Source organism: Trachemys scripta, chromosome 7, assembly GCF_013100865.1.
Source record: "Trachemys scripta elegans isolate TJP31775 chromosome 7, CAS_Tse_1.0, whole genome shotgun sequence".
Taxonomy (NCBI): domain Eukaryota; kingdom Metazoa; phylum Chordata; order Testudines; family Emydidae; genus Trachemys; species Trachemys scripta.
This window is the reverse complement of record NC_048304.1, coordinates 90108143-90133522: the sequence shown is the minus strand read 5'-3', so window position 1 is coordinate 90133522 and position 25380 is coordinate 90108143. Positions and strand designations below refer to the sequence as shown.

At 38.5% G+C, this 25380-nt stretch overlaps 1 protein-coding gene across 3 annotated transcripts in view; it reads left to right on the top strand.

Moving 5' to 3' along the window:
- The window catches only part of PRKG1 (protein kinase cGMP-dependent 1), an 895613-nt gene that overhangs the window by 851304 nt on the left and 18929 nt on the right, over positions 1-25380 (top strand). For all 3 annotated transcript variants that reach the window (XM_034775036.1, XM_034775034.1, XM_034775037.1), the window contains 2 exons: positions 1482-1578; positions 22847-22986. In XM_034775036.1, the coding sequence (XP_034630927.1) occupies positions 1482-1578; positions 22847-22986 (237 nt within the window). The remainder of the gene's footprint in view (positions 1-1481; positions 1579-22846; positions 22987-25380) is intronic.

The window sequence follows — 25380 nt, the reverse complement described above, 5'->3', positions numbered from 1 at the left end:
GGATTGCCTTGTATTATGTTTTAATTTGGTCTTTGTTATATATGGACACTCCAAACTCATTCCCTGCCCCCATCCCTCTTTTTCTGCTCCTCTGTTACCTTGGAACAGGTCAACTGCTGCTTTCCCTGCCCTCACAATGTCCTTTCACTTTTAAAAAGAATAACGAATGCTGGTTTGAGGGGAATAAGGTGGGAGTAAATCAGTTACATTCCATTATTGAATTAGATTAGATTATTCAGTGACAGCCCTGACAGTTTAGATAGATAGATTAGCTACATTAAAAAGATAGGTGGATGGATAGGTGTATATGATCATCAATAACATTATGACATTTTATCATGACTGTATTATCAGAAAATATTAAAACCTTATCTGTAGTGAGCCATGCTTACTTGTTATGTTATCATGAAATAGTACTTTGTAGGCTATTTGGAGCCTCTAAATGCAAAATATGGGCATAACATTAAATATTGTATATCGGTAAACTCACTAAACAATTCCTACCCTGCATGCTTGTGTTCATAATCTTGTCAACATTACTTTCACATACAATTCTGTGTTCCTGAAGGTCAAAGGTTGCATTTGACTATGCACATGCACTGGGGACTTTTTTGGCAACTGAATGCCTCCTTGTCCAAAGTTTATTAAGCGGGTGGATCCTGTTCATCCATCTGCCTTCTGAGCCTTCTAAAAATACCATAACCCTCAACAAGGAGATATTTTAAGAGATTCATATTCACAAGTATATTTGTGGGAAGCTTATTTTGGCAGGCTTGCATGTGTCAGATTTGCATGCTTGCATAGTTAGTGCTTTGTGAACTTTTATTGCAAGCCTCTTGTACACAGGCTAAGGAGAGAGCTTCAGGACTGTTGGATACTAGGTGGGAATTTCTGCTCTAAATAAGCTTATAAATATAAAAGAAGAGAAGATACATTTTTAGGAATGTTAATATGTGTCTGAAGTCATTCATTTCAGACATTTGCATGCCAGCCCTCAGCTTATTGGATCTGATTTCATATAACTTGGCTGTGATTGCTCTCCAGGGACCTTAATGATCTTGCTACTTTCAATAAACATTTATAGAAACTACTGCCTGTGGATAAGGGAAACTCATATGAGAGACTTTATCTTCCAGAAATACTAAAAGGCAAAACAGTCCTCAGCAGAAGATTAATAGGAAGTGTCAAAATGTAGCATTCAATTGATAACTGGAATTGAATTACAGTACAAAAAATTTGTTTTATAGACACACAGTAGAAACTCTGATTTTCCTACTTTGGGGGGAAAAATGCAAATATATGTTATACTTTACAATTGAGACCAACAAAACTATGAGTGTGAACAAACACAGACTTTGACACAAGATGGAAGTTAAACAGGTAAATCCTGTTCCACACTCATGCCATTCAGGTACAATCTTATGCAATACCCAGGTTTGCACCTCTAAGAAATTTCCATTTTTTCATATAAAAAAATCCAGATATGAAGCCGAAGCTGCCTTCTTCGCCAACCTGAAACTGTCTGATTTCAACATCATTGACACTCTTGGAGTTGGAGGTTTTGGACGAGTTGAACTGGTAGGTAGCCTTTCTTTGTTTTTTAAATAACTTTGACAGCTATATAATTGTATTGTTCTGGGACAAATGCAGCTTTCCCATCTTTTAGTCGTTTCTCATTATAGGATTTGATTTATTGTAAATCAACTGCATTCCAGGATTCTAAAGTTTCCAGTAACTGCGGAAAGCTGTATTAAATTTTATAGTGAATAGGAATGAATGAACTTCAAGCATTAACCTTAAGGAAATCCGGTCACTAAGGGCTGCATTCATTATGCCTTCATCCTCCAGTGTAGTCTTATGTTTAAACAGTACTATACTACCTATGAACATAACTTATGTTTTATTAAAAAAATTATATGGATGAACATACAAATGTTAAAGATAAAAGGTAAGCAGAAATTTAAAATCTTAATTAGCGATAATTGAAAAAAAAATTAAGAAGCAGAGACAAATAATGCCATTGATTAACAAGAAAACTGGATTCTGTAGATATTTTGGAATATGTCGTTTAATTGTAATAACCGAAATTCATAGAAGAATGTTCTTTGCAAAATTTGTAAGGAAGAAATATAAATGATGCAAAATCTACCCTTGCATTTTGGTATGTATGGATAGTTTTTTTATTAAAAGCAAAGATTAAGCAGGGAAGAACATGAGATGTTATCAGTTGAATGACCCATTTGAAATATCAAGTGAATAAGAAACTTATATTAGTAACTGGAGATTAGTTTATTTACTGTGCTGACCAAGGAGTCCCTGATATACGACACTAGTTCAGTATGTTAGGAACTCCTATAAGTTATGTACAGTGCAGTAAACAGAGTTACTGATGCCATCACAAAAAGAACGGGAACCCCCATTTCATAAAAGTATAGGGATAAAGCACTATTTTACATTAACCCCTTAGTGCTTAGATCTTGAAAATCAGAAAAAGCAGTTAAACATATAGCCATCAATCAGCATTTGTATTACTACTTATGAAATATTATAAAAATAACACAGGAATGTTTGTGAAAGTTGCTAGAAGCCAGTAAGTTCTATGTTAAACCTGTGATCCTCTGATTTACGTCATTTAGCTGTGCCTTGTGATTATAGCTCAAATGTTATGTCAGATCAGAGTACAGAGTGTCAATGAGAACTTTGACTCTCCTGATTTCTGTTAGTTTAGCAATCTGAACTTAGTCTCAACATTGTGTAATATTGAATGACATATGTTTCATTTGTTTGGTTTTATTTTTGAGAGGATTTATTTGGTTTGTTTTTATTTTGTTTTTGGACTTTCGTTTTATTAAAATTTAACCAAAGATGATCCTTCATGGGAGTTTTAGAGTTGTTGTTTCTAGGACTCTAATCCTGTAAAGATTTCTGAACTAGGACATAACTTGAACTGTGTTATTCATAGCCAGTTACGATGTCTGTGCCTCCAACTGGTTATAACATTAGTCAGAAGTCATATTATGTGGGCAGGACCTAAGTCAATACCCTATTATAGTATGCAAAACAGGACTTGGTTGATAAACAAGAGCAGACACAGGAACATTGGTGCTATAACCTCAGTACCTATGTAGTATAGAAAAGCTATTACATTTAGCACTGCAAAAAAGATTCACAAATTTGATATTAGGACTTTATACACAGATGGTGAAATACTATCCAGTACAGAGGGCAAAAACCCTGTTCACCACTAAGCACATGCTAAAGGCTTGAATGAAAATTCATTGTTCACATGGCCTTATGGGGTCCTCTTCAGAGGGGAATTTAACCTTAACCAACAAAACATTTAAGATAATGTTGTTTCTGAATAAATTCCAGGTGTGTTGCTGAATTATACAAGCTTTCTATATTCTAGTCAACCTGCCCCTCGTTCTTGATTCAGTCACTAATGACACATGTCTTTGTGATATCAAAATTATCAACACTGTATAATTACAGTTACATTCATTATTGTACTAGTACTTAATGAACCAGCCAGTAGAAGGAGGATGATTGGAAAAGAGATGTTTTCTCTTCCCAAAAGTATCTTGATAATCAACAATAATTAGACAGGAAATATAGAAAATGTATGTGAACATTTAAAAGTGTTCAGATTTCATACACTAAGAGACTTTAGCCATAGCCACAGATCTGGTCCTAACAAAAATGCACCCATAGTGGTTCAAAACTGCAGTCAGGACACCTTCATATAAGCTTGTAAATAGAGCTCTAGGTGCCTAACTTTAGGTATCCAATTCTGAAAAATTCTGGCCTAAGAAAGTGTTGCATATAATTTAATAGTTATGATATATTACCATTCAAGTGACCATAATTGTTTTTGATAGTTGATTAGCACTTTGCATATCAAATTACTATATAATGGTCACAGACATTATTATGATTAGTGCTTTTAAAATAAGTACCAGAGTAACTTATGATTTAATATCATTTTTTATCACACTAGAACATATGTAATAGAATTTTTCTTGACTTAATTTAGTTTTTTGAAGTTTTAAACACTTTTCGAAAGTTGTCATCACTGTTCCATATACTGGTAGGAGGGCTGGCTATAAAAGGATGACTAATTATCCTTCCCATAAAGACCAAGCATATCACATTATCTTGCATTGCCACCTATTTCAGAGAGAAATCGATCTTGCCTAAAAAAAGTGTGATATGACATTTTACAATGTGAACCTATAAAGTGCTGATGCTATATGTACCAAGGAAATCTATTTCCATCTTTTATTACATAAGTGTAATAAAAATGTTATACAAGCTTGTCATCATGCAGCAGGGGTGAAATTTGTTGCTCAAAAATGTTATAATTATTATGCTTCTCCAGAAAAACTGTGATCAAGTAAAATGCACTATATTGGAAAGCATAATGTTTATAGTTTAATCTCAACTTTTGCGGTGATAGCTTTCCCATCCCCAAGGTGTGACTTTAACCCCTTCAATAGTGTACCCGGTGAGGAGGTTAGAAATTGGAATGTCTGGGATTCAAATCCTGGCTAAAGAGCAAGAATGTTACTATTGGACTGTAGGTTAACTTTCAGATATGGTTCGTATAAATATAAGGATGATACTCCAGACACCTCTGTGAATGCTAGACTGTTTTGAGAGCTCATCCCTTGAGTCAATGTAGATGCAGATACATGTCTCTTGGTGAGACAGTCAGTTACTTATTTGTCAATTCTATGGAGATTAGAGTGGAATTGATTGGTGTTTTTTGTAGCAAAAAGTTGAAATGTAGTAGTCATATAAAATAATCTGTAATGAAAAATCTTAGCTGCCAAATGTGGTGATGTGGTCTTTCCTGTGTAATTTTGTTGTCTGTATAAGTTAATAGACATTTCCAGTAGGCTTGTATTGTTATACATGGAGTTTGCATAGTTTTTGTTAGATATCTGACCTCTGTTCCATATTACTCTTTTCATCATGGGTGCCATTTTATTTTTGCCCCCAGACTTCCTCTGTAGTAAGCATCTATCAAAGTCTTTCATTGGAAGGAGATACCAGAAGAGGCTCCAAAGTTGTTGTCACTGCTATTCCAGCCATTGGCAGTCTTGTTAGTTATAAAAAGAATGGCACATTTCAATTAAGCAAAAACCAAACTAAGCTTATGCTTTTCTATCAAGCACACACCATATGCCAATTCTTTCCTTCCACATAGAAGCATTGAAGAACTCTTGGCTACTGGTAAAAGGGACTGTCAATGAATTCCAATTTTCTCACTCTTCTTCTACTGGCAGTTTGTTGGCTTCTACGTTGTTTGACCCATTCACTTAGGAACTCAGACCTCCCTTCCCCAGTCACTCTGCCTGATGTGTACATCCAAAATATACACTTGTGATCAAACTAATGCTCACTTTACCTAAGACAAAGAACAGCTATTGAATTAATAGACATCTGATGTTGATACCGCTAGGATGTCACTGAGGTAGAAAAGAAAGAGCTGGGGCTTCACTTCAAACTGCAAGTGAACTTGGAAGTATTTAATGCTATGTAGCTGGGACAACATAACCAATGGAAACTATAAAGAGAGCATTTATCCCTGACAAATACTTAATAGATATATTCATTCAAACTTATTTTGTATCAGCATGCACTGCTTACAGAGTTAATTGCCATTCAATTCCATTCGTGTTTACTCAGCTGGAGTAAGCATGGCTAGAGCAATACTAACATGTAAACATGCAAAAAACAGCGGGTTTTTTTCATATGGCAAATAGAGACATAAGAGGTACATAACTACACGCTAACATGAATTCACAACAAAAATGTGATACCTGGTGGAATGTACGGACTGTATAGCCTTGGAGGCAAGTTTATAGAACAACCATAAAATAGACAAAGTAAGCTAAGGGTTCTTATTTACAAAGAGTTGAAATTGTGTCTTGTATTCCTAGTCCAAAATATATCAAAGATAAACAGGACTGTTCAGACAGCCCACAATCTGCACATGTATTAGACCTTGAGGCATTCCCAGAGCTACCCTCATACATTGCTAATGTCTGCCAAGTAGGTAGAAACTTCTCCAGGAAATATTTTCCACAACTTGGTATCCAGGCCCTTGGACAGTTGTCCGAGGGTGTGAGAAAAGGAAGTAAAACAAGGTATCTAGGTATTCTGTTTTTAATTACATAACCTAACAGGAAAAAAAAAATCACACAATGATGCTGATTCTCTTAGGACATCATTGTGGGGAAAAAGAAGGAGCTTTTTGATCAAGCCTAGCTGTAGTCTACAAAGGCAAGTCCCTCAATGCTATCTATCTCTCTATCTTACTGTTGACTCATTTACTTACATGGCATCAAGGTTATATCTAAGCATCTTCCATTGAGGCGACAATCTGCGCATATGGTGTATGAAGTCAAGTTACTGAACATTAAATTGATATGAAATATAAAGAAACATTATGTAAAATAAAAATTTCATTTTGTGTTTTTTTCCCTGAAAAATAATGCAATTGTCTTATTTTCTGAAAAATATCTTGCACATTTTCATTCTTTTTGGGAGACCTAAAATTTAAATGAATGTTATTACCCATAGAATGACATTTTCCATTAAGGTCCACCACATGTTCTCCTGCCCCCCAACAGCAGGTCATATCTTCTAATTTATTTATTACTGTTATTATTGCTCTCTGGTTTCCTCCTGATTTCAATCCTTTTTTAGAACTATCTGCCCCAAACTCTACATATTTTAGACTTAAACGCAGGTTAATCTTGTCAGCATTGGAATAAATATATCAGTTTATCTAGAAATATAAATCTAAATTCAAAGCTGCAAGAAAACTGAGTCAAGTGAAGGGGCACTGAACACAATGACAGTAAAAATCAGTTCCTTATGCAGTTATCACCTCAGAGGTGCTTGAATATCACTCAGAGACCTTGCCAGGTGAATGGCAAAGAAAAGGTTTTAAATTTCTAAAGCTGTGTTTATAAAATTGCAAAATTAGTACCACTGCTCCATACCTAATCATAGACATGAGTGAAGCCATTGTCCAATTTGACATCATATCTGAAACTATAGTCAACTCTTTAGGTTCTGTATGTTAATCAAAATTATTGACTATGAAAAGCTTATCTTTCCCACTTCCTGTTTTCATGGATATATAAGTTGGTAGTGAGCAGTTGATATACCTAATATTCAAGTATAAAGCACTGCCAAAGGGCAGCATCCAGTTATTTGTGCCATGTAGACAAATAGATTGTGAAAACCAAATTATAAACAACTGGGTAATTTAGTCTGCTCTTTTAGGTCTCAGTTCAGCAAAGCACTTAATTATGTGTTTAACACTGTGCATGTACTAATGTTCTATTACTGTCAATGGAACTTAAGCATATGCTTAACTTCTTTGCTGAGATGGGATGGACTTAGGCATATGATTAAAGTTATGCATACGTTTAAGAATTTGGCTGCATTGGGTCTATACAAAACAGGTTTTAAACAGACAGTATGGACATTTTTCATGCTAATTTACATTTTAAGAGATAGCTGGAATTATTCCTAGAGTGCTATTAAATTTGTTGCTGCCTATAGGCATTCTTGTAAATACTCATTTTTATGGCTTTCCAGAAGCCCTACTTGATTAATTAGCTGGCTTGGGAAAATCTAATTTTACTCCAACAGGATGACAGAAGTGAGATTCTGACACTTATTTGGGTATATTTCCAAGTGCATAGACATTCTCTCTGTTTTTGTATAAGCAGCCTTTTCTTCCTCCCTCTTTTTTAGTTTGCAAAGAATACAAGATTTTAAAAAAGCAATCTTTGTGTGTGTGTGTGTGTGCGTGTGCATGTGCGCACATATGCACACAAGGAAACAACTAAGGGCCTTATCTTGGAAGGTTCTGAATCCCTTCCTTAAAAAGAATGGGTATTCTGAATGCTGTAATTGGCAAGGAAGATGATTGGATAATTATTTTTGAAGGCTTTGAATGACACTATCATACTAGTCTTGAATACTACAGAAAGTGAATTTTCTTTATTTGTCTTTCTCTGGTTTTTAATATTTATTGAAAGCGGCATATTAAAATACTTTGTGAGTGTTACTTTTTATATGGAAACTCTTACCCAGAAGGAATGACATGGAGTTCCAAAAATGATGAGGTATTGTCTGTGGCACATCTATCAAACCTAACATTTATGCTTAATTTTCTCGACTGTAGTGGCTAGGTGGATATGAAAAGGAAAAAAAAATGAATAAGGAAGAAAGAGTTTGATTGCTATTGTATTTGTTTTTTGTTTTTGCCAATTGGCCTTGGTAGGTTGAAAAAAATGGTTTAAGATTAGTGAATGAAATTATTTGAAAACTTTGCAATTTACAATCTATTTGGGAGTAATAAGTCCAATAATTATAAATAATGAGTGAAATCCTGGCTCCATTGGCATCAATGGCAAAACTCCAATTGACCTCAAAGAAGCCAATGTGTAATAAAGCTTGCTCTGACAACAATGTGTAGAAAGAGGATTTGTTTTAAATCTAGATTTCTTAATTAAAATGGAAATAAAATTGAGTGTGTGAATGATTGTAGAAGTGAATATTATTTTCAAGAAACACAGTAATATGATTTTTATTTTGTTTAATATATATTACTTAAATAACATTTATTCTGGTACTTAACTTTTATTGGGATGATTTTATGCATGGAACGGTATGTATTACTCACATGTTTTCTTCTGTTCTCTCCAATGACTTGCCTCTAAGGTTTATACTGGGACAAAAAGTTAAATAAGTACCCTCTGGTAAAAGCATATTTGCACATGTCAAAAGCTTGAATATAAATTCTTAGTACTGGAACCAAAATAAATTGTTAAAGATTGTTAGCAAAGTGCAATATTAAGTGGGTATGAATAATTAAATAGGCAAATTAATTTTAATAGGATCATTAGCATGAATTTTACGAACACATGTCCGTACAATGTATAATTTTACAGGTGATTTCCTCCCATGTTCCATACCATTCAAATTTAAATTGTCTTGCATAACAATACAACATTTAGTGCTCTCCACAACAGAGGTTTGTCATTTAATTGAATCTAATCTTTTTCAATAACAAGGAAATAAAGCCATTTGCAAGTTCTGGATTTACACTGCTATCCACCACAAACTCATTCTAACTTTTTTTTTTTTATTTTCAATCATCATACAATTAAAACAAAGCCAGAATCTCTAAGGGCCAGAATCTGCCACCCCTTACTCACACTAAGTAGTATCTTGCTCTGTGAATAGCCCACTTCAAGTGCACTACTCATGAGATAATGTGCTGCTCAGTGACCCTGATCCAGCAGATTTAAGCACATGCTTAACTTTAATCACATTGACTCCAGTGGGACTACTTATGTACTTATAGTTAAGAATATGCTTAAATGCATCCTGGATCAAGGCCAACTTTAGTAAGGGTGCAGAATCAGGCCTTACATAAACGGGTACAGTGCCTTCAAAACATTCACTGTACCAACAAAACTGGAATAGTGAATGCAGAAAAATACTTTGAGGCAGATATCTTCCCCCTTTTTTTTGCTAGCACAATTTGCAAAGCAAAAGAGTACTATTTATAGAGAAAACAATTTCATGTTGTCCCAACATGAATACTTTTGGAATTAAAAATATGTACTCTTTTACTTGGAAAAATATATTTGCTACTCCTGTTCATACAGCAGTTCAGCTGTTAGGATTAAGATAACTCAGCTTGCATTCTCTTTAGCCTGTCTGTACTCTAGATGCTATGCTCAGTGACAGCTGCTGCTATTTTAGTTGGTCAAACATACATATTTTGGAGACCAGAGAAAGCAGGAAACCTTGTAGATGGCAGGAGAGAAAAAGCACTCGTATTTTAATTGGTGGATACAGTTTTTGAGTGGGTTACTACTATCACGATAAAGAGATAGTAGGATGAGCATGTAGATTTTATCTGTTCCTGTCCATAGCAATCATAGTTTTCTGAGTTTTGTTATATCAAGATATATCTCTATTAACTGTATTACAGGGTAACTGCAGACAATTTCAAAAGTATCAGATGATCCAGCTGATCCTCTTTTGTTGAGAGGTATTACCTGTGCTAATACAGACAACTTTAAAGGGATATATTAAAATAGTACCAACTAGCTCATTTGGAGTTAATATAAGCAACACTATAACTGAAGTTTCTATACATCCATAAAAAATCACTCTGATCTAATGTTCTTAAAAAAGGGCCTAGAGAAATCTGTACTTTTTGCTTAAACAGATTCAATTTACTGTGTATCTTCACTTACCTAGAAGCCAGGTCAGCTATTATCCATAATTTCTTTCTTCCAGGATTTGTAGCTAGTAAACTAGGAGGAGATGTACAGATAGTAAGCTAGGATGGTTTCTTATTGAGAGTTGCATCTAAAAAGTTGCAGATGAGCAAAAACAGTTAGAAATTTAATATGCAAATACTTTTACATACATCAAAAACAGCTTGGAGCTTTTCCAATTTTAATTTTTAAAGCCACTGAAATTGCAAATTCCATATCAGAATATAAGACTATGAATACTAAAAGTATCACTATTAATAAAGCTGTCAAATTATTAGGAGTGGCAGTTCAGCCATCAGCACATGCTCCTGCACCAATCTGGAGGTGTCAGAGGCATAGATCATTTTAGTGAGATCCAACTCCACATTCAACAGGAAATGTCAGAGCCATCTTGCCAATGCAGATTGGAAAAAGCAAAAAGCACTGGTGCTATCTAGATATCCTCAGTTGATTCTGTATCTAGCTAGACCCTCAAACTTGAAGCAGAAATATAAAAAGACAAGCAAATTCTCTTTTTCAAGGAAGCTGATATAACTTCCACTATTGTTTCTCATTGTTTTACCTAGCTAAGCAACATTACCCTTTGCCTTGCCTTTTTGGGCTTGCGCTGCCAGGTCTCAGCCAGCCCTGAATCTCAGCTTGATGCTGGAAGAGATGAGCAACTTCACCATCAGGGTAATGAAATAGAAATAGAGCTGAGCCTTATCAGTGTACTGAAGGCAGCATAGAACCATATCACTTCAACTAATAATCTGAACATGAAACAGCAGCAGCAGAATATAATCTATAGTAACCATCAGAAAGAAAGAACAGAGCTATTCAAGAACAACTTTGTGCATCCCTGCCACAGTCTACAGGCATTTCAATAATATCAAAGGTATAATAGTAAAAAAAAAAAAATTGCATGGTTATCTGACTTCCATTCATCACAAGAAGACCAGTACCATACTGTAAACCCAGATTATGACAGAGGTCAAGAACATCATGAGGACTCCAGGGCCTGCTTTGACTAATCACAACCTCCTCAGTAATATTCACTAAAAAATCCTTCCTTTGGAAAATTATTTCACATTCTAGTAAATATTTGTTAAGGGTTAACTATTCAAGAGGATGAATGTACATGGCAGAGGGCCATTGCTGGCACATGATGACATATCACATTGGTAGATATGCAGGTGAACGAGCCACTGATGGTGTGGCTGATGTGATTAGGTCCTATGATGGTGTCCCTTGAATAAATATGTGGACAGAGTTGGCACCAGGGTTTGTTGCAGGGTTTGTTTCCTGGGTTAGTGTTTTTGTTGTGTTGTGTGTAGTTGCTGGTGAGTATTTGCTTCAGGTTGGGAGGGGAGGGGGGCTGTCTGAAGGAAGGACTGGCCTGTCTCCCAAGGTCTGTGAGAGGGAGGGATCATCCTATTTTCGCATAAAGGCCTTCTTTTTTTCCATGCTAACCATTCATTTGGCTGGAAGTCTGAAAAATGTTTTCAGGGTTAAAATACTTATTTGTCTGTGAATTATAACTGCCTTAAAAAAACAGTCTTTGCACGCACTGTGTGTGTTGGAAGCTAAAGCATTTTACACATCATAAGCAGAGCAGCAACTTTGGAGTGGTTCCAGGGGAGAAACATTTCGTTTAAGCTGAGTGAGCCATGCAAAAGCCAACTGAGGTCTAATGAAATAAGAATTCAGAAGAGAGAGAGAGGCTAGATCTGTTTTCTTCTGTTCTCCCAGATGTTAGCAACTTGGCCTAGCTAATTTTGTATGGATATTGCTCTAATTATTGAAAGCTCTTGACCTCTTTCTGAATGGATTTTAAAAAAAAATTATTTACAAGGCTCTGGCTCTAATCCTCAGGCTCTGAACTGTCATTTTTAAACATTCCAACAGCCAAAGAGCAGAAAACCCTTGAGCTGTTAAAGACATTTTGATCAGTAATATTTTCTCAAAGCAAAGAGGTTAGAAGCTGTCATGTGAATTCATAACTGTTGGCAGCAAAGTGATGCCCATTTCAGTTCTTCTTCAAAGGAGCTTGTCACATTAATGGACTTTCAGAATCTGTTCAGGTTTGCTTAAAAGAAACCTGTTGAACTTTAATATGAATGACTCAAAATATTGTAATAAACAAATGATAATGTGAGTTGGTTCATCACAATGAAACATGGTATGACTGGACTGCCATGTGGAGCAGTAGTGGTGTCAGCTTTGTGTATGGGCAGGGGCTCTTATTTTCCATACCACTGATCCATTCGTGGATTTTGAGGACACTTCCCTGGCCCAGGGGCACCCCACAAGGGAAGAGCAGCTTATATTGTGTCTCCCAGGCATACACAACCATTTGCACCTGTTTGCTTTGCCCCACCTCCCCTTCCCTTGTTTTGTTCTGTTTTTACCTTTCCAGTTTTTTACTGCTAGATTTTCCATTTTCCTCTGAATTTCAGCCGGCTCCCTTTTAAAGCTCTTCCCATATTGCAATGGGGGAGGGAGGGAGGAATTACCTTCCTGGAAGTACACAGGAGGTTTGGCTAGGGACATTGATAGTTATTTATTGCATCTGTAGCAGGTGCCTAGTGTAAGCTAATTGAGGTAGCAGGAGGGCCAGATTTGCTGCTGCAGTCCAAGGCACTATCACGGTGACATCTAACTGGATTCTTGCTGCACATTGCCTGGAAAGGTGAGGGCTATGCTGTCTGGTGCAGAAAGATACTTCCCTCACTTAAACCCACATTCCACATATGAGGATATGGGGCTTGCTTGGTGTTGATCATGAGTTATATTTCGCATGAACAGGCGAGGAATAGTCTCATGTTAAGAATTTACTTTTATTTGTTTGGGAATTGTTCTGAACTTAATCTGATGGGTAGCTTGTGTGGGGAGGAGACAGCTGGCTGTTCTCCCTAGTTCTGTTACTTTAAACTATGCTAATTAAAGTTGCAGACACAACTTTAACCAAATCTCTATATTTGGTGTCCTATTCACTGCAGTCTCTAGGCCAATGGAAAATAAATGGAAATAATTTTTCCCATAGCATTTCTGTTGTTACCATTGCAGACTGATTTACGTTTAAACAAGGTTTCACTTCACTCTGTGTCATTGGGATGCAGTTCAATTGCAAACAAAGAGTCCTTCAGAGCTGTCTAATCTAATCCATCTAATCTAATTTTATCTCTCAACCTAGATTTTTATACATCACCCTTCAGCATGGAATCTGAGCATGAGTTCTGTCTCCACTCTCTGCCTTATTCCTTTTCCTTTGCATTTCAGTGAGAATTAACAGTGTTACTTCAGTTTGCAACTGTGTTTACTGAAAATGTGGTGGAAAGAGAAACAGGAATTCTGCTTCATAATTTCATTTGCAACAAACAGATCAGAGAAAGAGGAGCAGTGCTCAGCAATACCTTTTAGGCTTTGTGTTTTTAACAAGCTCAATGAAAAAGGGACCTTGCCCAAGACAAAAGAATAGGGACATACACTCCTCAGTATACTGGGAGCTTTCTAGACTGCTCTACTACCAGGTCCAGTGTTCAGTCTGATTTCATAGAATCATAGATCATAGAATCATAGAATATCAGGGTTGGAAGGGACCTCAGGAGGTCATCTAATCCAACCCCTGCTCAAAGCAGGACCAATTCCCAACTAGATCATCCCAACCAGGGCTTTGTCAAGCCTGACCTTAAAAACCTCTAAGGAAAGAGATTCCACCACCTCCCTAGGTAACCCATTCCAGTGCTTGACCACCCTCATAGTGAAAAAGTTTTTCCTAATATCCAACCTAAACCTCCCCCACTGCAACTTGAGACCATTACTCCTTGTTCTGTCATCAGGTACCAATGAGAACAGTCTAGATCCATCCTCTTTGGAATCCCCTTTCAGGTAGCTGAAGGCAGCTATCAAATCCCCCCTCATTCTTCTCTTCAGGTTCCCTCAGCCTCTCCTCATAAGTCATGTGCTCCAGCCCCCCTAATCATTTTTGTTACCCTCCGCTGGACTCTCTCCAATTTTTCCACATCCTTCTTGTAGTGTGGGGCCCAAAACTGGACACAGTACTCCAGATGAGGCCTCACCAATGTCGGATAGAGGGGAATGATCACGTCCCTCGATCTGCTGGCAATGCCCCTACTTATACAGCCCAAAATGCTGTTAGCCTTCTTGGTGACAAGGGCACATTGTCGACTCATATCCAGCTTCTCGTCCACTGTAACCCCTAGGTCCTTTTCTGCAGAACTGCTTCCTAGCCATTAGGTTCCTAGTCTGTAACAGTGAATGGGATTCTTCCATCCTAAGTGCAGGACTCTGCACTTGTCCTTGTTGAACCTCATCAGGTTTCTTTTGGCCCAATCCTCTAATTTGTCTAGGTCCCTCTGTATCCTATCCCTGCCCTCCAGCGTATCTACCACTCCTCCCAGTTTAGTGTCATCTGCAAACTTGCTGAGAGTGCAGTCCACGCCATCCTCCAGATCATTAATGAAGATATTGAACAAAACCGGCCCCAGGACCGACCCTTGGGGCACTCCGCTTGAAACCGCCTTCCAACTAGACACGGAGCCATTGATCACTACCCATTGAGCCCAATGATCTAGCCAGCTTTCTATCCACCTTATAGTCCATTCATCCAGCCCATACTTCTTTAACTTGCTGGCAAGAATACTGTGGGAGACTGTATAAAAAGCTTTGCTAAAGTCAAGGAATAACATATCCACTGCTTTCCCCTCATCCACAGAGCCTGTTATCTCATCATAGAAGGCAATTAGGTTAGTCAGGCATGACTTGCCCTTGGTGAATCCATGCTGACTGTTCCTGATCACTTTCCTCTCCTCTAAGTCATTCAGAATTGATTCCTTGAGGACCTGCTCCATGATTTTTCCAGGGACTGAGGAGAGGCTGACTGGCCTGTAGTTCCCTGGATCCTCCTTCCCTTTTTTAAAGATGGGCACTACATTAGCCTTTTTCCAGTCATCCGGGACCTCCCCCAACCGCCATGAGTTTTCAAAGATAATGGCCAATGGCTCTGCAATGTCATCTGCCAACTGCTTTAGCACCCTCGGATGAAGCGTTCCACTACTCAGTTTGTGCAGATTAGAGTGAGCACTGAAGTAGTGGACCTGATATCAGAGCAACCTGGAGATCTTTGAACACAGTGGGAGGTGTGAAGTGCTGCTTGGATTGGATACACACACACACACAGGGCCAGCGCTTCCACTAGGTAACCCTAGGCAGTCACCTAGGGCAGCAGGATTTGGGGGGGGCGGCATTTTGCCACCCTCGGCGGAAATTCGGCGGCGGAGGGTCCTTCCACTCCGGATCTTCGGCAGAAATTCAGCAGCAGGTCCTTCACTCTCTCCGGGACCCGCCGCCGAAATGCGCCGAAGACCCCAGGCCTCCTGAATGCTCAGAGGAGGAGTGCTGCCGCCTAGGGTGGCAAAAACCCTGGTGCCGCTCCTGCACGCACACACTATGTCTCTGGAGTCCTGGGCCCTTCAGTGAATATAAGTTCTGAATATTGTCATTGCTTAGCTCTTTCCAACTTCTCTACACTTTTTCCTTACACAGTCCCCTTCACCGATTTAAAAAACCATAATATTTAAAAAGTTCTTTACATGGGTAGTGAAAGTTGGCATCCACTTCTGGAGACAAGTCCTTTGTTCAGACCTATGCTGCTCTGAAAGCTGAGAAAACTGAAAAGAAGACTGTAGAGGGGCGGAAGGAAGAATAAATAACCAGTATGCTTTCCAACCTGTAAAGAACTGATAGGGAGAAAGGTCAGCCAGTAGCTACTGTGTCGACCCTCACAGCTACTGTTCTGGCCTCAGGAGCAGGTGATTGATACTTGTGGTTCTGCCCAGCAGGACTCCCTATGAACCTACAATTACTCTAGGGCCTTTGAAATTTGCTGTGTTGTTAAAGGCAGGTTTTTAAAATTCCAAAAGGATGGCTCATTTGCAAAATTCCCCAACAATTTTGCTTCATACATTCCACTCAGGGCTGGCTCCAGGCACCAGCAAAGGAAGCAGGTGCTTGGGGCGGCCAATGGAAAGGGGCGGCACGTCCGGGTCTTCAGCGGCAATTCGGCAGCGGGTTCCTCAGTCCCTCTCGGAGTGAAGGACCTACCGCCAAATTGCTGCCGAAGAATTAAGCAGCACGGCTGAGCTGCCGCCAATCAGAGCTTTATCTTTTTTTTTTTTTTTCGCCACTTGAGGTGGCAAAAAAGCTGGAGCCAGCCCTTATTCCACTGCAAAAATATTTGGCAAATTTTTGTGGTGGGTTTCCCAGATGGCTGAACTTTACTGAACATGTCAGCCTGCTGATGAGTTGGGATACACAAACATTTTTGGCTTCTGTATCCTTGTGTGGCATTTTCTTGTCAAAACTGTGGGGTAAATGTTCTTGGCCACCCTTGTCTCATTTGGTCAATAGTGATCTTTATATGGCAACTTTTAGCTTTTTTTTTTTTTTTCATTTTAAAAATTGTAATAAAAAAATAAAATCTGAAAAATATATGAAAGTCCTATTAAGTGTATGACTTAATTAGGGGACCACATCATTCAGAGGGTTGTTAACGAAAGAATAATCTTTTCCCATCTAAGTCACTGGGCTTAAGAAAGGTCAATAGTTACTGAAAATCGTAACAAGATGATGACTGTTCGGTGGATTAATAGAAATGAGTTGGTGGTCTGAATCCAGGAGTTTACATCATAATCTCAACCAGCACAATTAGCACTATTTGGCAATCTCAGCAGGAACACCAAAAATGGATTGGGCATGGAGACTTATCAGGTTTGAGGCTCCCTGAAGAGGGTGGGGAAGTTTACAGTGCCAATACCTGTACTTTACCTGTAAATAAATGCAGGATTTCCATTTCCAGGCTGTAAAATCAGCATTAAGTTCACCTCCAAAAGGTCTGGCAAACCCATAGGAAGGAAGAAGATCCAAATTTAAGCCTCTGGGTCTGTAACTCACTGGTTTTGTTTTGGTGTCTCAAGAAGATACAATACAAATGAATCCCACACTGATCTCAAACTCTTTCAATACCTATGCGATTTAAAGTAAGTTCTGAATGTGAGTGGAAAATTTGACTGAATTTTCTTGTTGCTGTAGGTCAATGCCTTGCATTGGATAGTTGTTGCTTTTTGTGTGTTCTGTATGGAGGTGAAGGTATAACTGTGATTAGATAATAAGAAAACTGCTGACTTTTTTTCTGTCCAAAAAGTATCTACTCTTGCACTATTTATTTATTTTGAAGTTCCTTGGAACCTTCAATAAGTTACTTGCATCACTAAAGCCAGTCATTAAAAAAAAAAAGGTCTTTGATATAAATGACATAACCTTAGCAAAAATCCATGCCATTAGAATGACCTACTAGAAAGGGAAGAAGAAGTATGATTTATTGTTATTACCAGTCATCATAAAATTTTAAAAGTTATTGATCTGAAAATCACTCAGATCATTACAAATGTTTATTATACGTCAAAGTTAAAAATAAAGGTAGGCAGTAGTAATGCCTTACAAATAAAATTCACATATAAAAATGGAACACTTTAGCTTTTGTATTGAATCTTCTAATGATTTTCTGTTGACTCCATTGTTTATATATTAGTTGTTTTTTTCTGAACTATTTGTTTATAAAAAATAAATGACAAAAGAAAACAAGTCCTATTTGTAATGCCTGCAGTACCACCATGGATGGTGCACTGGCTTTTGTTTGAAATTATTAATGTTGGCAGCTGTTTTCTCTTTATTGAATGCATAATTCTGATAGAAAACTGAGCAATTTGGCTACCTGACAGAGCAAACTAGATTTTGCAATGTCACTGTTATAAAGAAAACTATGCTTTATTTTCTGTTTAGTCTCTCTTCAGTGCACTCTTGGGGGGACAGGTTTTACTACCTTCACCCCTTTCTAGGTAGAACCCTGCAATCCTACCTCTCTTAGATTGTATCTCTGGGCTACAGACCCCCTGTTTCCCAGCTGTGTTAACCCAACAGGCTCAATTGTGTTTGGCACCAGTATCCTCTGGGAACCTTTGACAGTGACTGATTAAAGTGATTCAAAAATAGCTTCCTCAAAACAAAGCATAATTTATTTGCCCAAAGGTATATAGTACACAACAAAAGGAATAAAACAAAAAAGTCCCATGTGCATATTTTCCCTTATCTAAACCTTACTCTTTCCTTGCAAGCTTTGGTACATTCCATTCAGCCTGGTCACTTCCATCTCTGGGTTGAGAGAGACAGTCTCCTTGCTGCCCTTTCTGTCAGTGTGTCTCTGCCAGTATCTTTCCCTCAGAAGCTGCTGACAACCCTCTCAATCTGCTTCTTTCGGGATACTATTATTATTTGATCTTAAGCTCTTTGATCCTAAGCTCAAGTCTGGAAAAAATAAACTTTAGAGCCTGGTAGGAGCATTCATCAATTAATAATTTCTCCATTGTTTCCTCGAGGACCATTGGTATTCTCTGGACTGGACTATACCTTATCTTTGCCATTGTTTTGTTTCTTCTTTGTTCTCCCACTTTGAGCCTTCTTTGATTTAACTCTGTGTAATCAGTTAGAATAATACCAAATGGGTGAGTTGAGATATATATGATATTTATGCAAAATAATACACATAACTCCCTCATTTTCCACATGCAGTAAATCCAGAACTATTCCCCTCCTCCCTATTTTTAAGTTGTATAGTTATAAAGCATAGCAGTGCAGCACAGTACAGTGTAAACATAACGGAGTAATTGGGAAACCTTGATGGACGAGTGACAAGAAATATTTCTCTTAATTTGATGTGGATTGTATAGGTCTCCATACCCAGTCTCTCATAAAATGAGATGGCAAACATAAGCTTCATGTAAAAATAATAATTGAGAGTCGTGGGAAGCAAGAGCTGTTCTGGAAAAACAAAAGTTTCGTGTGGGACTGAAAATGCTTGCAACTATGGAGAAAATAAAAAACCACAAATACCAGGACTTAAATTATACTGGCACAACAAGAGGTTTTTAAGAAAAGAATGGTTCAAAATTTAAAAACAGACTTACCACCACCTAAGGATATATATCCCATTTATTGCAAAGCAAAGACAGGCAACCACTTGTATCAGTGGCAATGGGAATACTTATAGAACATCAGCATATCAGCGTATGCCAAGAGCAAGAAACATAAGCCAGCAAATCAGAGTCTGAAACAACGTGCTTCCAATGCACGTAGTGACAGAAACATATGTAAAAGTAAAACCCTCAGAAGTGTTATCAGAAGGGTCTAAGTAATGCTAGGATGTTCAATCCATCTTCAGATTTTCTTGATCTTATTAGAATTCATCAATCTTACACTGTGTCATACAAACCACTTGTCATGAGATTCTGTAGCCTTTTTCCATGAGGCAGCAAGCAAATATGACATGTCTATGACAAATGTGAAGAACTATAATATAACCATTTCTGTAGAGACAGACCTGCTTGCAGAACTCACAAGTGCTAAACATCACCCCATAGTATGGGACAATCTTGAGCAGATTGGCTGTGAGTCCACATCAGAGTCCGAGCACACCCTTGGTCTTCATAGTTTACCTAAAACAGACAGCCATGCCAGTAAAATGGACATTGGGCCATTATAGATTAGAGTTTATGATAAAAAATGTATATGTATAAAAATGGATTGTCATTTATTAAACATTATTGCTGAATCACATGGGCAAGTGTTGCTCTTTAAATAGTGCTATTTGGTGTACATTTATACCAGCTGAGGATCTACCCCTTGGTTTAAATTTAGTATACCAATATGTGTTACCCTGGCTTTAGAGAGGACAGTTGTTATGTCAGTTTAATTTCCAGTAAAAGCTCTGATTCTGAGCAAATTAATCTACAGATTTTTCCACTCCGTTATTACACAGTTGGCATGAACTGAACCATTTAAAGTGTCTTCATAGCCACTCAGCAAGGATTGATGGGAAAGTGGAAGGATTTAAAGATTATAGTTTTCAAAGACAGGCTAGGAAAAATTTTGAAGGTGACTTTTCTTAGATCTTTTTATTTTCCTTTTCTCTTAAGAACATATGGCTGTCCTTTTTTTTAATAAAAAATATTTTTTAAAAAAAATTAGGTTATGTTCTATCCACATTATGTCCCTCCCTCAGAGACAAACTAGAGTTCTGATCTGGCCTGCATTTCAAAATCCTGGGTACACTGATAGAGAAGTTGTAAAATGAAACCTGAAAATGAAAACTGGCTTCATCTCTGTGTTTTCATAAAAATTGCCAAATAGCATTTGTATCAGACACTGTACTATATGGAAAAAATTTAATTAACTATGTGCACTCTTCACAATGTGACAACGTGATGTGATGTGACTGGTTTACTGTAACAAGAGGAGGAATTTAGCAAAGTAGTAGGCCAGATGGGCGAATTATCAATTTATTCTGTCATTTGGTGATAGCTACAAGGAAACTGGTTGGAGGTCAATTTTTCTTTTCATCTGCATAAAAGATCATGTGGATCAGTCACAGCACCTAGTTACATGTCTGCTTGTCTAGCATTTTGTAATTATATTCCTTTGTTCAGCATGGGAGGTTTTTGTTTGTTTGTTGTCTTGTGTTGTGAGTGGCTAGACTAAGATATCAAGACAGCTCCAAGGAATCTTGCTAATTTGTGAAGAAGGAAGGAGACAGGATCAGGGCCGGCTCTAGCTTTTTTGCTGCCCCAAGCAGCAAAAAAAAGCGCCGCCCCCCAGGCCACCCGCCAAGCGCCAGGCCGCGCCGTTCCCCCCCCAGCCGAGCGCCGCGCCGCCCCCCCGCCAAGCACCGTGCGCCGGAGCCCTGCGCCGAGCGCCACCGCTCCCTCCCCCGCCGAGCACCGCGCCGCTGGAGCCCGCCCCTGCCCCCCGCCGAGCGCCGCCAGAACCCCTTTCCAGCGCCACGCCCGCACCGCCCCCTCGCCGAGCCCCGCGCAACTGGAGCCCGCCCCCCCAGCGCCGCGCCGCGCTGCCGGAGCACCCGCCCCCACGGAATGCCGCGCCGCGCTCCCCCCGCCGCCCCTTACCAGGTGCCGCCCCAAGCATGTGCTTGGGTGCCTGGTGCCTGGAGCCGGCCCTGGACAGGATAGATCCCTTCTGTTAGTTTTGCATTCTTGAAAGCCCCTCAGATGCCATACCAGTAAGTTCTTATCTGTGAAAGCAGATGAATATAGCAGGCCAAATTCTCTATTGACTTAAACACTATTCAACTCCATTGTCTGCTAATGGATACTGATGTCAATTCACAGGATGTAAGTCAATGCAGAATTTGGCCCACTGCATACAGGGAGAAGTTCTGAGGGATCTTAAGTGATTCCTGTGCTTAGGCTAAGCAACAACCACAACAAAAAGCTTAAACTTTACAGACATCTGTTTTCTTAACAAGAAAAATAGATTAGTTGAGAGTCAAGGTTAAAAGTAAAGGCATGCCAGAGCAGCACCATTGAAAAGCTAGCTTTGCCATGCATTTAAACCTTTCAAGGACTATATTCCCTTGTCAGAGTCAGTGGAAATGTTACAGTTTTTTTATAAAATGTTATCGTTTTTTTATAAAAAAAAGGTTTTTATTAAAGTTGTACACTTATTAGAACCAGCATCTTTATGCTGTGGGTATACCTGAGGGAAATATATAATGCTGTTGTGGTTTTTTCCCCTCAGCACAGAAAGTTATTGTAAATGGCTTTTCAATTCAATGGCATATTGTACTAGCAAATGTATCAGTGGATATGGTGTAGCAATATGCCACATTTAGAAATCTGGTTTGCAGTGAACAGATCCAATGAGTTAAAACGTGTGTTTTATTAAGGCATAAGAAACTGGCTAATTTCCAAATGGTTATCCCCGGGGGAGCCAGTTAATTTCCTAAGATTGAAGCTAGGGAACACTGTGCTGGAAAAAAGGGAGGGTTCCTAGCTCTTGGGAGCTCTTGAGTCATAACTTATGCCTGAATATATTTTTGCTGCTACAAACTCTCCTCCTGTCCTTCCTCTGGCTTCACCTGGCCTCTTAATGTGACCCATCTACCCATTCTGCCAAATGCTTCTCTTGGCTTAGAAATCAGGAGTGAGAGATAGGTTGCACTGGGGTGTCATGCTAGGAACAGGAAAAATTGATCATGAAATTCAGAGTGGCTCTCTGTGCAGGGAGGCTGGGTCAGTTGATGAGAGTAAGCATTCCAGGAGTTTGAGACTGCTGTTCCACTGAGGAAGGGATGAGGCTGGAGATTGTTAAGAAGGTAAGAGAAGGGGACAGCATATTTGTGGTAGGTGGAGGAACTGAAGAAAAGTCAATTTGTCAGTCCCTTTGAGATTGCAGAATACTGAAGACAAGAACAGTCATCTTGAGTGCTCTAAGAATTAGGTTCATTTTTATTTCAGTTTGTTTAATTATGTTTATATCCCCCTATGAAACTTACTTTCTATTCTCCAAAAGATCTAACATTTTTGGAAGGAGCTAAATTCATCCAAAATTCCAGATTGTTAGGGGGTTACGGGCACTGCTGCTAACTAATATATTTGCCACTTTTATTCAAGGTCCAGTTGAAAAGTGAAGAATCCAAAACATTTGCAATGAAGATACTGAAGAAACGTCACATAGTGGACACAAGACAGCAGGAGCACATACGCTCAGAGAAGCAGATAATGCAGGGGGCTCACTCAGACTTCATTGTGAGGTACTGTCATTACACTTTATAAACTCATTTCAAGTTGAGAATGTTCCAGTCTGGCTATTGTTTCTTATAAAATTGCAGTGTGTTATGGAATTAGTCATGAATTGTCTCACAAGCACTATAGGTAAAACACCTTTTAATCGCAGTTCATCTCAGTCAAGGGACTCTGCAAATATGGCACCATAGTGTTCCATGTTTATTGTCTCTCAATGAGTTGACAAATCTGCTCAATATTTTTAACTCTCAGCCCTGAAAACTCAACCTAGATTCTGGAAGTCAAGCTGTAGTCTTTCTGGATCATGCAACAACAACAGTAGTAGAGAGTCAACAATATTCAGCAAATATTTTGATTATGTGCATGCCAAAACAGAATCTAGCTCATTATTCCTTAGCTTTATTGGCTCTCCAAGAGTAAAAAGCGGTAACACCAAATGTTGATCAGAAAGATAAACAGATGTGTAACAAGAGGCTATAGTCACTTTTCTAACCATAATCACACTTACATTATCTGACACTGAGCATCCCTTAAAATTGTGAATATTTGGAGGGAAAACAGGATGGTGATATGCTCCCTTATATATTCAAGATTATTGTAATTGTCTTGGATAGTAGAAAAATCTGACATTCAATAAATATTGCAAAGTATTGGCAATATTATTTAGCAAATTCGGTAAATTAATAAAACTATCGCCCAAATCATTCTCTCTCTGGTAAAATCCATACACAGGTCTGTGGGGGATGAACTCTCCAGGAGAACACCCTTACAGAGATTTCCCCCACACACATCACTCAGCTGGGGGTGTCTCCTCCCCAGCAAAATATGCTGCAACACCCATCAGAAACCTGGCAGATACTCTGATTCATGGGGAAGCTCTGTGCCTTTGCACCAGCTCTGGCCTTTGGCAGAACTCCCACTCCCTTGCAGCTCAATTCCACTGGAGATGGGGGCTCAGCAGAAAATATACCATGGAGCTTTATTATTTACCCAGGTGAACTCCACAGAGCTGGAGCAGAGATGATGTGTCCCTAACATACTCGCTTCTCCCCCTGGCTGTCTAGTCTCATTTCCTACCTCTGTGCAGACCTTGGATGGCAGAGGGGCCTCTGTGAGGTTTAAAAGAAGAGGGAACAGGGGGCTGCTGAGCCTTACTTTCACTCTGGAGGAAGGAGAGCTACACACAAAAGATTTCTCTGTGCCTGGATTTAAACCTATAAGAATAGCAAATACTCTCTTCTAGAATTGAGATGAAATGGAACAATAACTTTGCCAGGGAGTTATCTGTATATTTTTGAAGAGTAGTGATTTAGTTTCCTGTACTCTACGTTAGACGTCAGACAAAGAGAAATGTTTTCTAGTATCTTATCTTACATGAGCATTAAATTACACAGGCTTGAAATGAAAATTGTATATGTATACCTTTTATTAGGGATTGAAGGACCATCTGTTATTGCCTTTGTAATATGTTTATTTCAACCTCATGCTTGATTAATTTGCCACAACAGTTACTGTATGAAGTAAACAAGGTGGCACTATGTAATGCTTCAATTATCTTTACACTTCGCTTTTCTTTCATATTTGATCCACAAAAATGCCTCAGTTATCTAGATCTGAAATAGCACTGAAATTGCAAGTACTCCTTGTAGACTATTACAAGATACAAAATATTTTCTAAAGTTTTTAATGTGCTACCCACCGTCTGAATCAATATACTAATGTAATGGAAGGTGCCATTATATAACAGAGTTAGCAGAACATGACCACTAAAACATAAAGGACATTTTAACATAATTGAAAGAGAACATATTCTCAAGATTAGGAGCCTGATCCTGCAAACTTTTACATGACTAGTACCATTAACCTCAATAGCTAATTAAATATATACTAATCAACTTTTTTTCCTTCTTTTGTGTGTATTTAATGTTTATGTAAGATAAACAGAAATACTTTCCAGTATCTTATCTTCAGGTCTATGCAGAATACTGGAAAAGAAAGCACTAAAATAAGGCTGTTCATGTAATGAACCATTTGAAAGGCTGCTATAAGGATGGGTAAACCTAGAGATGTTAAAATTGATCAGAAACTGTTTAGGTAGGTTTATGCTACATACTTCTTATGGTGGCATGTAGAGTATATACTCAGTAGCCCCCCCCCTCCAACCTCTCCCCCCAGCATGGGTATAAATATCAGAGTAGCTGGTGAGGCATGGCTCAGGCGAGTAAAGACATGCCCAAGTACATGCCCTCCATGGCTTTCTACTTGCCCAAGTCATGCCTCCCATCTACATTGCTTTTTTTAGCAATATATTATCCCACTGCTGGAGCCTTTCCACAGATCTTAACCATAATAAGTAGTTAACTAAATTACTCTAATTTTGACTGACTATACAAGTTTGTACT